The 13,592-nt window shown below is 51.0% G+C and overlaps 3 protein-coding genes across 3 annotated transcripts; all 3 read right to left on the bottom strand.

The window, feature by feature from the left end:
* Nucleotides 1–165: 165 nt before the first annotated feature.
* BO97DRAFT_364506 (MFS transporter) lies at nucleotides 166–2,331 on the bottom strand. The gene is made up of 4 exons (XM_025692544.1): nucleotides 1,939–2,331; nucleotides 761–1,873; nucleotides 522–635; nucleotides 166–465 (listed from the first exon to the last, which is right to left on the bottom strand). The coding sequence occupies exons 1-4, from the start codon at nucleotides 2,107–2,109 to the stop codon at nucleotides 328–330; spliced, it is 1,536 nt and encodes a 511-aa protein (XP_025554148.1). The 5' UTR covers nucleotides 2,110–2,331; the 3' UTR covers nucleotides 166–327.
* A 1,046-nt stretch (nucleotides 2,332–3,377) lies between these two features.
* On the bottom strand, nucleotides 3,378–4,769 carry BO97DRAFT_468901 (uncharacterized protein; the record flags this gene model as incomplete). The annotated part of the gene is made up of 1 exon (XM_025699790.1): nucleotides 3,378–4,769. One exon carries the CDS (start codon nucleotides 4,767–4,769, stop codon nucleotides 3,378–3,380), a length of 1,392 nt encoding a protein of 463 aa, XP_025554147.1.
* Nucleotides 4,770–7,532: 2,763 nt separating this feature from the next.
* Nucleotides 7,533–12,014, bottom strand: BO97DRAFT_432649 (uncharacterized protein; the record flags this gene model as incomplete). Its single annotated transcript, XM_025697557.1, has 8 exons — nucleotides 7,533–7,599; nucleotides 7,745–7,900; nucleotides 8,740–8,876; nucleotides 8,948–9,112; nucleotides 9,168–9,233; nucleotides 9,316–9,430; nucleotides 10,044–11,296; nucleotides 11,364–12,014. 8 exons carry the CDS (start codon nucleotides 12,012–12,014, stop codon nucleotides 7,533–7,535), a joined length of 2,610 nt encoding a protein of 869 aa, XP_025554146.1.
* Nucleotides 12,015–13,592: the final 1,578 nt, after the last annotated feature.

Below are 13,592 nucleotides of genomic sequence, written 5' to 3'. Positions count from 1 at the left end.
ATGGAGGTGAAGCGGATTTATTGTTGTTGTCGGCACCGAAGATAACATACGGAGCGATGTTTATCCGGCAGGACTCTTATCTTGACGAGCCTGAGGCCTCTCAGAGGTCTGCTCACCGCCCTCGTTGCCATGTTGATAGCCTCGTTTCTCTGAGTTCCTCGATAGCCATGAATATCACCTTTTCCACGCCTCTCAGAGGTGCCTCGAGTTCCATCGTATCCCGTATACCTCGTATTTTGTGTGTCAATAAGATCCTGCTACCTATGTATGTACAAGAATTCTTTAACCTGAGTCCTACTATACAATCAAAAAATCAAAAGCCCCCGCTTACTCCTCACTCGGACTAAATCGACTCCACGACCTAATTCGCTTTCCGAAGATATAGAACAAGATCGGCACTGGGAACAAGATCGCAGTCAAGCATCCCAGAAGAGTCATTGCCCAATTAACTCCCAGGTTATGGAACTAATCATTGCATCGAATCAGCTATCCATCGTAAGTATCGCCACAAGAAGACATACCATGGGCAACGCAAACATGGGGAACCCTGCTCCCAATGCGGACCGGAAGAAGCAGTTCGCTGCAATGGCCGAGTTGGAGTTGACGCCGTAACAATCGATGATATAATTGAGGCCCTGGATAGCATTCCCCGTACGATCAGCTCGCTGATGATACACGATCATTACCGCTCACATATAGACAGATACAGTGACTGTCACTCATGGTATATGATGTCAAATGGAGGGGTTGGTAGACTTACCTGCATGAAAATCAACAAAATGCCCGCCCCCAGAAAGCCACCAGAAATAGCCTGGGGCACCCAAGAGATCCCCGGATTGGAAGTCCATCCAAACCAAAACATGCCCGCCGGTAACAACACCCCGCCGATCATCATGGGAATCAACCTCTCCTCGGGGACAATATGTCCAGTCCTTCGCAAGACAGCCTGGAACCGGGTCTTGGTAAAGGTAATGATTATCCCACAGCCTACAATTACACCACAGGTAACTGCGATAAATGGCAAGGCACCAACACCCTCGTTCCATCCGCGCATCTCCTGGAAGGCAATCGGGTAGGCCTCGAAGCACAGATACAGGAACCCGTAAATGAAGCCCATATACAACGTGATCAAAAGCAAAATGGGCTCGAAAAAAAGCATTAGGATCGGACGCACGAGGTATCGCTGCGCGATGTTTTTAAGGTCGATCGGCTCCTCTTCCGAGCGTGCGTGGAGCGCCCAGTTGCGCGTCTCGTGTCGGAGGCGTCGCGCACGGCGTTGCAGCAGGACCGGGCCGAATGTCTCGGGCACCATCAAGAATCCGACAGTGCCAAAGAAGAAGGCCATGATGGCCGTGATGTACTCGGTCCAGCGCCAGCCCAGATACGACATGGTGATGAACCCACCGACGATGGGCCCAGCTACGGGGCCGACAAAGGTACTCCCCGCAAAGACAGCCATGGCGATGCCGCGTTCAACCGGGTTAAAGAAGTCGGCAAGCATCCCGCCGACGATGGCTAGTGGGGCACTGGCGAATAGCCCGCCGAAGAACCGGCAAACAAAGATCGTCTGCAGGTTCTGAGCCACTGCCACCGGGATCTGGAAGATGGCGAAGATGAAGAAGCCCACGAAGAGGGGCGTCTTGCGACCGTATAGTTCAGACAGAGGGCCGAACGCCAGCGGCCCAAAGCTATATCCCAGGACAAACAAGCTAGTGCCCAGAATCATCACTTCCTCCGAAACCCCAAATTGCTTAGCCGTCACTGCCGCGGCTGTGCTGAAGACAGACGAGGCGAATGTGACTGATACGGTCATCAGACCGAGGATGATGGTGATCATCCATTTGCGTACTCTAGACCAATTGGGAGGATACTCCTGAGTAATTGAATGCCATAGTCAGTGACCATGACAGGTTGCCAAAGCGTAGATATATGACGCACCGGATCATCTGGACCATCCCAATCAACAATATTCGGGTCCTTCCCATCCTTCTCTTCACGGTCAAGATGTTGCTTTTCGACATCATCATGCAAGACAGTACTAGAAGCGCTAGAATGACTCGACCGAAACTCCGGGGAAGGGCTGCCGGTCTGTGCGTTTCTCTCCACCATGGCCAGTGCTCCAACGGTCTCGCCTGAAAGAGTAATATGTAACGCAGGAAATCATACGCGTGCTGCTGCTCTTTTATCTGGACATAAATTGGTCAATGATGTCAAAGCAGCTCACAGAACTGTAACCCCCTCTTCCGAGGGGCAGGGAACGTCATATCGGCTATCAGCTGAGGGTGGCAAGCAACGGGTTCCCTATATGGAGACCAGATAAAGCCACGCGAGGAGAAAGAGCCTTGTTGCAGCGGGTAGACAATTGTAAGCATTACCAGCCTTGACATCATCCAGGCACACAGGGCACCACAGGTGCAGTGCCTGAACATGAGTCGATGCTTATTCATCCTTGCTCGAGACGGTGGAGTGCCGGTTATCCGACCTGATCGGGTTCCAGAACACACACTGGCTCCAGAACACACACTGGCTCCAGGCTGCTGCATCATAGCCGCGCCGATGGACTAGCATATATCGATAAAGGTTTAGTATGATGCTCTGTATAATCATTTCTGGACTATGGGATAAGAGCTATGGTGAGAGGCCAGATCTCACCCATTTAAAAGCAGATCCTGTTTCCACCAGTATCCACCTCTGACCAGTGACTGTCGTTGAGAGACACACCTGAGGATTTGAGCAAGAACGCCGTAGTCTAGTTCTGTTGTGAATATCTAGAGCCTCATTGGCACATTATGCCTTGTTAGTTTGAAGTGGGTGTCGCATGACTCAATGCAGTCGTGAAGCACGATGCCCCAAGGAGAGTCTAATTGGTGACTGAGTGATGTTCAATTCACCGCACATATTGACAGCGGATGTCAATAAATCAAGCTGCGGGAAGACGGAGAATTTTGCACTACGAGATCGACAAATTGCTTTCCCAACAAGAAGCCAACAACATGACTACCTCGTCTCATCAACATGATCAATCCCTTCTCGGCGAGCTTGATAGACTTTGACAAGCAGACCAGGGAAAGGAATAAGACTATTCAAAAATCGTGCCGATCGAGTGAGGCAACATGAAGGTTTCTGATCATATATTCCTGTTTCAGAAATATCCAAATACGAGGCATTGTTAGTTCACCTCCCGATGTTAATGCAGTATAAAATATCATGATATATCCAAGATGGTCCAGAATAGCGCTAAATCCTGTATGAACATTAAAGCGCGGAAACCGACACGAGAAATCTAAAAGCAAGAACATTTATCGGGTATCGCTGAGTGATCAAAGCAATGCAGTCTGAAATGTCTATCGATCGCAAATCAAAAAGTGATGACGTCATCAGAAATAATCTCGCATCGTGTCCAGACAGTCACGGTCGCGAAGATAGAGGTCAATTCCTGCCTCGGCACACACCTCGCGTAGCGGTTCAGCCATCTCATACACCCGTGGTCGGATGAACCTCTGATTCGTTGAGTCGGACGCCTGATAGCCAGACGCCTCTTCGTCCTCCTCGTCGTGGAAGGAGCCCTCGATATCTAGTCGCTTCAGATTCGAGAACTGTGTTTTGCGCTTCTGGAGCACCGACTTCAGCTGTCTCACAAGCATACCCAGCGAGTTCTCTTTGCATCCTTCCACATAAAGGGAATTCAGCGACGCCGGAAGAATATCCATAAGTGGGCAGGATGGATCGAGTTGGTAGCGGACATCGAGCAGGTTAGGCAGACGAATACGCAAATCCTTCAGCGCGGTGAACTCAGTCAATGGACCGAACCATTCGTCGTGTGTCTCGTTTGCCCCAGCGATGGTGAAAGGTAGGTGGGTGCCGCAATTATCTAGCCACAAACTCTGCAGACAACCTTTGCTCGCGTCTAGCGATCGGTAGAAAGAGGATGGCCGGTAGCCCTCGGCCAGAAGGTGCGAATCGGAGTGCTGATACTTGAACGATTTCAGGGAAGAGCAGGCAGCGATCAAGCTCACCATACCCCGGGAACCACTACTCGTGCGGAGTGTGATCTCTGTAATGGGCGAGGAGCTGACGGTTTCCGTCAGTTGCGACTCACTCTCCTCTAATTGCATAGACTCGAGGACAGAATCGGCGGAAAAGGTTCGCATGGATGGCAATTGAAAGAATGGAAGGACCTGCAACGGCGTGAAGCTCCCTCGGCTGTCCTCGTCGTCCGGCAAATGGCTCAAGGAAACACTTTGCAGCATGCGGAAGGCGGGCTGAACGTGAAATGGATTCTCCCCCTTCACGGCTCGTTGCATCATACGGTCAAGGTAATTGTTGTTCTTGGAGTACGCCAGCTGAAGATGTCTCAGATTGCCTATTAAGGGCAAGAGAAGAGCGAACCATGCTTCCGCGACTCCATTCGAGAGGTCCTGAACCCATCGTTTCTGTTCTTCTTCGGTCTGGCTGAGGGTTTCCGCCAAGTTTATGAAATGTGTTGAATCAGTCACGGCGAACGGATAAGAAGCTGAGGCCGCTCGAGACTGCTGCCAGTCATGAAAGTCCACTGCGCGGACAGCCCGAGCCAGCTCGGGGCGATGGAGCAGCGCTCCCAGGAACGATTGAATTTGAGCGCAGCTCTTCAAAGTGGCAGCTCGGTAAAGCAAGTGTAGAAACAAGTCATGAAATCGATGAGAGACCAAGAGCAGATTGTAACGGTCCCAATGATCTTCCACGAACTCCCCAACCAGGAGGAGAATATCATTGGGAAGCGGGAGGTCCATGACGGAAAAGAAAATCAATTGCTAAACTAAAGAAGAAAAGAATACACGCAGTCTGAAGAACGAAACGAAGGCGAGCAGCCCCCGGAAGCCTGGGGCATTTTAAGGAGGCCGCCCACACTGATAACCTAAGATAGCGGCACTGATGAATTTTTTCCACTTTTTCTTCGTGGATATCCACAATCCGTTTCGATCTTTACCGTATGAAGATAGAAGCAGCGGATCCATTGCGGGCCATTGGACGGAAAGGGCGGAGGGTTTGTGGATCGCCATTGGGAATCGGTTGACCTGCTCCATCCATGGTTCAGTGATCGAGAAGAGTTCCTTAAGAGGTATTCCTGTGCGTGCAGGCGCACAGTTGTTCATGTTGGCCCACGAATACAGACACTGCTGCTGTTACTGCAGAGGTGCCGCTGCATAGATATGCATGGTGATGCTGACCTGCTGCCAGTGACGGATTTTTTGCCTGTGCCTGGAAGGAACCCTCTTCTAAAGCGAGTAGGACAACCGAGGCGAGGCTGGTTAGATATCGGCAACCCGCGCTCTGCGAAAGGGGGCTCGAGCCTCGCGGTGTTGTCAATTACCCGAACGCTTTTTCCGTTGTCGCCACTGTGAGACGCCAGATGAGGATCGGTGGAGTCACGATGAATACAGGCTCCAACGAACGCGACGACTCGAATGGGGGTTGCTAACGTGTCACTGTCGTGGGTAGACAGGTGGATAGGGCCATTCTTCACTCCACATTGCTGCATACTGGCAGCGGCAGCAAATATTCAAGGTAGGGGGGTGCCATGGTGTAGATGACGTTGAGGAAAGTGTGAGGGGAAAGAAGGTCCCGGAGAAGGGCCGATGCGGGGAGATATCGCATGCTTCCGTACACAGGCGACGGCCCTTCCTTTTCAATTCAATTCCTGAGGCAGTCTTTGGAATTCAAATAAGAGTCCATTTTGCTGGAAGGGGTATGATAAAATTACCGCTGCTGGTTTGAAAGCTTACAGATATTTGCTCGAGATCACTGAATATACCTACTTTGTGTCTGTATTCAAGCTAACCACCTTGACAGTGTATCTGAGCTCATAGCAGTATGCCACTGACTTGAGGCGTGCATCAATCGAGTACACCGTCACTTTGACCATTGGAAGCCCGACTCAAGTATCGGTATGAAGCGGTTCACCTCTAGTTTCACGGCACATGTTCTACTACCTCGCCAACGACACGGCATAGCGTCACTACAATGATACCATAATTTGGAACACATTATGTTCAAGCAGTGAGAGAGGCTCCATACTACCCTCCTACTTCCAGCTTCACTGCACTTCTCCAGGTTAACCTTCAAAGGAAGAGGGTTTGGTCCATTCTGAGTCGAGTATAAGAGCCATGGCCTCAGACTTGGAAAAGAAAACAGCCATTGATCGCAGGAGTTGCCTTACATGACAGGCGGGGCGAAGTTCATGACTTGAGCTCTGCGACGGTCAATATCTCCCTAGCTTGACTCTCGGATCTTCCATTCCTCCATCTAGCTTACTCGTCTTTAAATTGTTCATGCAGCCAGGATGGATTCGTGCTGTGTTTATCAAAAGCTGGATGGGAGACGAAAAAGACAATAGAGATTACAGTCCCCTCCTTGGCCATGTTTTATGTATCCATGGGATAAATAGATGACATCGGAACCCAAATGATCTAGGGTATGCGATCAAAGAGAGATTGAGGAAAGGAGAGAATTATATTGAAAGAACCTAGGAAGGGAAAGTGCAATGCAAGAAGAAGGAACATTCGGTACCAGCAGATGTTTTGGCATCGTGGTCCATCTAGCGTCTTCATGATATACACCGGGTCCCTGTGTGAAGCATTCTTAATGTGACACCCTCGACGTGGGTATACTCACAGTCGTTTCGTTGAGAACGGGTTTGAATTGGAAAGTGAGTATTTCTGGAGCTGTCTCAATTGCTGGATTTACATGGACCAAGTAGACTACTGGATTCGACGGAGGCGAGACTGTATTTAGACGTGCAACACCCTTATGAGGGGGATATCGAAAGTTCTAGCATGTTCTTAGCCTAGCTAGGTCATGAGACATGGGTTTCTTGAGGGATGATGATGCTCTTTCTGCGTTGGTGAATAGTAGCATCATGACGAGAATATGAAGAGCGATATAAGACCGAGATAGCCACTCTATAACCAGACACCAAGCTATTGAACGGGTTTTCCACCCATAACCCCAAGGTCATCTTCGTCCACCTCGTTATTGATTCGAATGGACATCAAATGCGTCATCCACCCACAAAACAAGGATCAATCGCCTCGACAAAGCACCACACAATGTATAAGTTGTATTCAACCCATAAACTAACCTTGAAAAGTTCATGACTGAAAGAGGAAAACGATATTCAGTAGAACGCCATATTCCAGAAATAAATAGCATAGAAGATAGAAAAATGCGATGTCGGGCGAAACCCCTGCTCGTTCCCCTGATCACACCCGAAAGCCTCAATCCAACGACCTCTGATCAATCGTTTTCCTCGTCAGTCCCAACAACTTCCCTCCCTGTCTGTGGTATGCGTAAAGACGAGGTTGTGTGGTTCTCTTTTCTGTTCTTGATTTCCATCGGAGAAGATATTCGATTTGGTATATAATAATGGAAAGAGCAGACGAAAAAGAGTAAGGTATCAGATTGTCGTCCCCGTCCTACTCGCACTGGTAGGTAGGTTGTCACGAATCGGATCGAATTGATAAAGAAACCCCCGCCACCACCTATGTCTTTTTTTTTTACCGTAATCCCAGATCCGTCATCTCGACGTTTGCCGCGGAGCCCATCCAGAGGATGTTGTTGCATCTAATCGGGAAAAGGAACGACGTTAGCGATCATGATTAAGGCGTGGCTATGCGTGGATTGTTTGCTCGGGGAGAACACCGGGGCCGATGTCTCCCTCCGAGGGAAACCCAGCCCCCGAAGCCGCCTCAGCAACGAAGAAACGTACCGGATCAGCACCAGACCCAGAGTTCCCGTGTCCTTGCCATCAATGAACTCTTCCGTATCCCGCAGCAGCACGTTCATGTACGAGTCGATGCTCTCCAGCTTGCCCTTGTACTCTGTTTGGCCCCATTTCAGGCGGATGATGACCTCTTCGCCGACCCTGGTTTCCAAGACATTATGTTAGAATTTGATTGACACAGACGAGATGTTTTGTATGCGGTGGAGGAGAGGTGCGCGGCCGATGAGAAGGAGAAGCGGGAAGCTCGCAGCGAAGGGTGGGCATACCTAGCTTGGAGGAAAGGGCGGGGGTTGACAGGGTTGAACTGCAGAATTACAAGTCAGCATTTCGGGTCCAGTGAGGACATTCTCTCTAGCCCAAGCTCAAAGAGATTGTGACGGGGGAGGAACGCAGTGCGTACACTCATGTTGCTGGAATCTGATCGGATGCTAGCTATTCAGCAAGCTTGGGGGTGGTAAAACGAAGCGAAGCGGAGATTCGCGGCAGGTAGAAACAAGGTTACCTGCGAGAAATGCGTGTGAGGTCCCCGGGTTGAAGTCGAAGAAGGGGATGATCGTGTGTTGTGGAGGATTGGGAGGTTGAGTGTGTCGAGCGACTGATCGCAGTGTCGCCAAGTTGACGGCAGCCGGGCTGGAGATACCGCGAAAATGTGATGCGGCTAGACGCAGGTATGGCCCAATCAGATACTCGCATTGCGTCACCGCCTTCCAAAGCACTGCAGTATCCGATCTGCTGCTTAATTCTTGCTTTCAAGCTAGGAGCAGAAATGCTGTAGAATCCGACTTGGTGGAATAGCTTATTATCTCAATTCCATACATCACTACCTTGGACCCAATACCACGTAATATCTTATCCAGGACACCGAATGCCAAAAGTCAAGTCAAATTCGGCTAAAACGCCACATTCATCGACAAATGTGCACAGAAGAAGGGAATAGTAATCCTCATTAAATCAATGAAAAATAAAATAGTCCTCAAGACCTTCCCACCTTCCAGGAAATCTCCTTAATGGCGACCTCATCGCTAGCCTTCTCGTCGTAGTCATACCACTCGCCCTCGGACAAATCAATGCCAGTGAACGGGGTATTCGACTCAACACCCTTAGCCTCCCAGTCGCCCTGATCAAAGAAATCACATAAGCCTTCGTTACCAATACCCCCCGCGCAATGCAAACCAGGAAGGAACTTACATCAGGCTTGAAATCCGTAAACTCGAGACCACGGCAGTCGATATCAATCACCTTCTGGCCGGAGCGCTTGTCGTTCGCCTCGTAGGCGTTGGGGCCCGCGATGATCGAGGCGGAGTGGGTTTTCTGGTGGATGCCAGAATCAGTCTCTCTTCTCTGATACGAATACTGCCGGCGGGAGGAGGCAAGATGGTTGCTGCAGGGTTATGTCCAGCTGACTTACCTGGCAGAGCTTGCATTTCCACACGAAGTTCGCCTCGCCACGGCTTCCGGGGATTTCGTGCTGTTCCTGTATTTGAAGTGTGAGATTATTCAATTCAGGACAAGAAAGAGTTGTCGTGGTTGGGATGAAAAGCTGTGTGTTAACTTACAAAGCGGTTGAAGCTGACCCAGTTGGGATGAACCTCGCGACAGCCCGTGCATTGGACCTTGAAGGTGAAGTAATAGGGCTCCTCTTCAGTGTCCTTGGGACGGAGCTCGTTGACTCTAATACGCCGGTATAGCGAATCAGCGACTATTTAGGGCCCTTTACATTCATGCATAAGATTTTGTGAAGCCAAATTGCATCAGGTGCGGGGAAGAGCAAAGCATGATGGGCAGAAACATGAGAACCTTGGGGGTGAGACGCGCGGGGCTCGGATGGCTGAGTCCAGTTTGGAAAGAAGTAGCACCACTTACCCAGTGAGTTCTGCAGACAGGATGAGGGAAAGCATTTTGGCAGGTATTTCTGGAGGGTGTTGTTTTGGCAGGTTGCTGGTGAGGACGAAGTTATACCCAGCTCCGGTGCGGGGCCGTCACAACTTCGGCAGAGATACCGCCCTCGCCGCCTTTACATCATTTTTCTTTCTGGAATGCGCTTTTCGCTGACAATTTCTCTATGAATTGTGGGACTCGAATTTACTGCGAATAATTTCCTGAAAATGATATGAATTTGAATTTCGGAGAAATGATACAATAACGCCAACCATGCCAGGCCGCAATCGCTTCAATAGAACGAACCAAAAACTGCGAGGATAACAAGGAAACTATGTACATCAGACCCTGAAGCTGCAGGTCGGTCTCCCATAAATTACAAACATCTCAAAATCTCATTCCTCACAGGCGGCTGGCCTGCTGATCCTGGCCCAGGGGCTTGGTCGAGAAGGAGCCAAAGAAGGCATTGAGAGCGTCAACGGTGCCGCTGCCCTCCACCAGCTGCACAGTGCAGGCAATGTGGCTGTCTGGGCGAGTAACGACAACACCGCCCACCTCAGGGTCGAACCCGAGCTTCTCGTGAGCGGCAAACTTGGCGTGAGGGACTCTCACATCGGGAATATCGTCAGCGTAGATGTGGTGGTGGTAATCCCGGAGGATCTTGGGCACGGCCGCCATGTCAACCTTGTTCTTCTCAGAGGCATAGATCACACAGAGAGAGAACAGCTTGGAGTGAGGAAGGTGGCGCTCGAAGAAAGAGACATCGGCAATGTCACTTCTGCGGTACACCGAAAGGAAGGAGCGCTCCTTTTCCAGGTTGGCAGCCAAGTCGGCGATCGCCTTGTTGGTCTTGGCCTGGTTACCGGCAAAGATGAAAATGCGGAAGGCACCGTTGGCAGGGATCTCCTGCTCCAAGTGCACGAAGTTAGCATCAGCCAAGCGGGTGACGGTGCTAGGAGTGAAGGCACGACCAGGGGTCAGCTTCACACCAGGGATGTTGAACAGAGGAGACTGAGCGGGGTGAGTCTCGTCCCAAGTGAAGACACTGGACTTGTAGGCAACACCATAGCCACTAGTGAATTCGCAAGATTCCTTGAATGTCTTGACGAACGGGTCCTCCTCGGCATTGGTCGCAGCGGCGTTGTGGCTAGCCTCACCGACTTCGCCGGCAGTAGGACGACGCTTGGAGAACAAGGCAGCGTACTTGTTATCGAAGCTCAAGAGGGTCTCGGCGATGTCCTTGCGCTCGCTCTCGTAGGTCTTGAGGATTTCGCGCTTAGCCAATCCCGACTCGACGGCGTGAATCTTCCAGGCCATGTTGAGAGCGTCGTGGAAGGCCGTGTTCATACCCTGACCAGCCTTGGGGCTGTGCGTGTGGCAAGCATCACCGCCCATGAACACTCGCTCGTCCAAGGTATACCGTTCCGAGATACCCTGGCCGATGGGGTAGACGGAGTACCATTCCACACGGTCCCACTCGACCCAGTAGGGCTTCAAGATCTTCTTAGCAGTCTCCTGCACTTCTTCGGCGGTGGCAGTCTTGCGGGGGTTGAAGTCGGGATCGGTCGACGACGCGATCTGGACGTAAAGACGGACCATGTTGTCCTCCCGAGGAATGACCATGATGGAACCGGCGTCGGAGTGGATCGTGCACTTAGTCTGTCGTTCGCAATGCAAGATCAGTAACTGCACTTTCAAGCTTGTCAAAGCCATTGGGAAAGCTTACCTCGATGTCAGGGAAGTTGGTTCTCACGACACCATCCATGACACCCCACACGTAGGAGATGGGGTCCTTGTGATGGATTTGAATGCCCAGCTCCTGTCTGACAAAACTGCGAGCACCTTCACCACTGAAGAGGTACTTGCTGCGGACGGTCTTGATCACGTTGGTGTCGATGCACTTCAGCTGCACCTCAACGGGGTAGGTCTCGTCTAATCCATCGTTCTTGAAGCCAACGATGGTCCATGGTCTATCGACGGTGGTACCGGCCTTCTGGATCTCGTCGATGAACACGCGCTCGATCTTACCCTGGTGAACGAGGGTGGTGAAGGGATATCTGGTATCGATGAAGCGCGGGCAGCTGGGCCAGCTTCCCGTGCGGTGAATTCCTTGGTCTCCGGGGAGAGGATCCCAGAAGGCGACATCGTAGACCTTGGCGGGCTTGTAGGCCATGATCTGGCGCTTCAGGCCCAAATTGCGAAGGATCTCAGTCGAGCGGGGCTGGATACCGTCGGCGCGGCCAGTGGCGGTGGGTACCGGCCGGTTATCGATGTGCTTGACATTATATCCCCAACGAGACATGCAAAGCGACAAAAGAATACCAACGGGGCCAGCGCCCACGATGACGATATCGTACTTTTCTTGGGAGTGGACCATGATGGCACTTTGCGACACAAAGTTTTGTTTGGGGAGGTGTTTGCGGGATAACTATAGCGTCGGAGGGAGCAAATAGTTCTTCGGTGATCAAGGATTCGGGATCACGATCATCAGCCACCAAAAGATTGAGTGGAGAGTAATGAAAGAGAGAAAGGAAAATGTTGCTGATTGAGCTTATGATGATGATGGTGATGATGCAAGGGAACGAAATTCCATTTGGACAACACGAGGATGACGGAGGTATAAATACAGAGTGAAGAGTTGAGACCAGGGTCCACCAAAAACAGCCAAGCGGCAAGCAACGGAGTCGTAGAACGGCACTTCATGGTCATGGTGGGCAAGATTGTGGAGGAGCCTTGGGGGGGTAAGGGGAAAAAGGGCGACCGAACTGCAGGCTGAGAAGAAGGAACCAGGATTGTGGATTCACTGGATTGACTGCAGTTCCAATTGGGGGATTTGCGGGGAGTTGCTGGGATTGCCGGTCTGCGATCCGAGCCTCCGCACTCTGGCAGCGGCTAAGAAATCGGCAGGTGGAGATATTGGTCACGTGCCCTGCTCCTCGGCAGCCTCTCCCGGGATTTCCTCTCCCAAATCCCTCCCACTGGATTGGTTTGGCCCGTGCCGATGGCCGACCAGTTCGCACTCACTGCGCAATTGGTACGGAGATAGTCCCTGCAAGCCCGGAGGTAAGGGAAGGTCTCGCATCGAGGCTCAGCCATTGTGGGAGATGAGATTGAGAGACATACCTCATCTCTGTCAATCAATGTACTTTACTGTGTTCAAAGAGTTTATGTAGCATCATCATGTGGAACAAAAAACCTTGGAATTACGATGTCAGATAGGTACTCCGTATGAGGCTCGACAGAATTCTTGCCTGAGGCATCCAGCTGTTCACTGGGGTAACTCCGACGCTACCGACCACCACCCGGCAATCTACTCCGACCACATCTTCTGCCAGCGCTGCCTACCGATTCCAATGCCTTGAGCTCGATCCCGACTGACTCGGTCCCCAGATCACCGGTAGATCTCGGCTCCATGGGACCTATACCCGGTAAGTAGGGGACGCCATTGGAAGATGTAACACATTACATAATGTCAATAACCTGCGACGACCGAACATAGCTGAGGTGGAAGAGGATACAAGTGCCTCAGGCACGCAACAGGTAATGCACTCTTATGCTCACGATTCATGCCATTGCCATGAGTATCATGATCTTGTCGGTCCCGCCTGTCGTCCCTGCCGATGCTTGTCCAGAAGCTAAATGCTCGCCATACTGCTTTAGGCATTGGGCGCAGATCAGCGGTGATATAGATGTAGAATCATCTTGAGTATACACAAAGTGTACACTAGGGCTTTCCAATCCTGCCTAGGCAGAATCGCCCGATATCTGCAGCACGTGCTGTCAAGTTGCGTGTCTGGAAAGGGAAAGCTTATGACAGGGAAGCTGCTGAAGCTTCAAGGTTTCAGCACAGGTTCTGCATACAATTTAGGCTTCTATCATAGGTTGACCATTGTCGAAGACAATAACACCAATTTGATGACATCATTGGCTTTCTGGGGCTGAGATCAATGGAAAC

The sequence above is a fragment of the Aspergillus homomorphus genome (genome assembly GCF_003184865.1).
Source record: "Aspergillus homomorphus CBS 101889 unplaced genomic scaffold BO97scaffold_7, whole genome shotgun sequence".
In the NCBI taxonomy this organism is placed as follows: Eukaryota; Fungi; Ascomycota; class Eurotiomycetes; order Eurotiales; family Aspergillaceae; genus Aspergillus; species Aspergillus homomorphus.
The sequence above is the reverse complement of the archived record's forward strand: the minus strand, read 5'-3'. Positions and strand labels throughout refer to the sequence as shown.

Bases quoted from the DNA above. Each gene is read 5' to 3' on its own strand.
- BO97DRAFT_364506 (XM_025692544.1), bottom strand. From the start codon at position 2,109: ATGGTGGAGAGAAACGCACAGACCGGCAGCCCTTCCCCGGAGTTTCGG. The intron at 636-760 runs GTAAGTCTACCA...AATGCTATCCAG, and splicing joins TTTTGTTGATTTTCATGCAG to GGCCTCAATTATATCATCGA. The intron at 466-521 runs GTATGTCTTCTT...TGCAATGATTAG, and splicing joins CCATGTTTGCGTTGCCCATG to TTCCATAACCTGGGAGTTAA.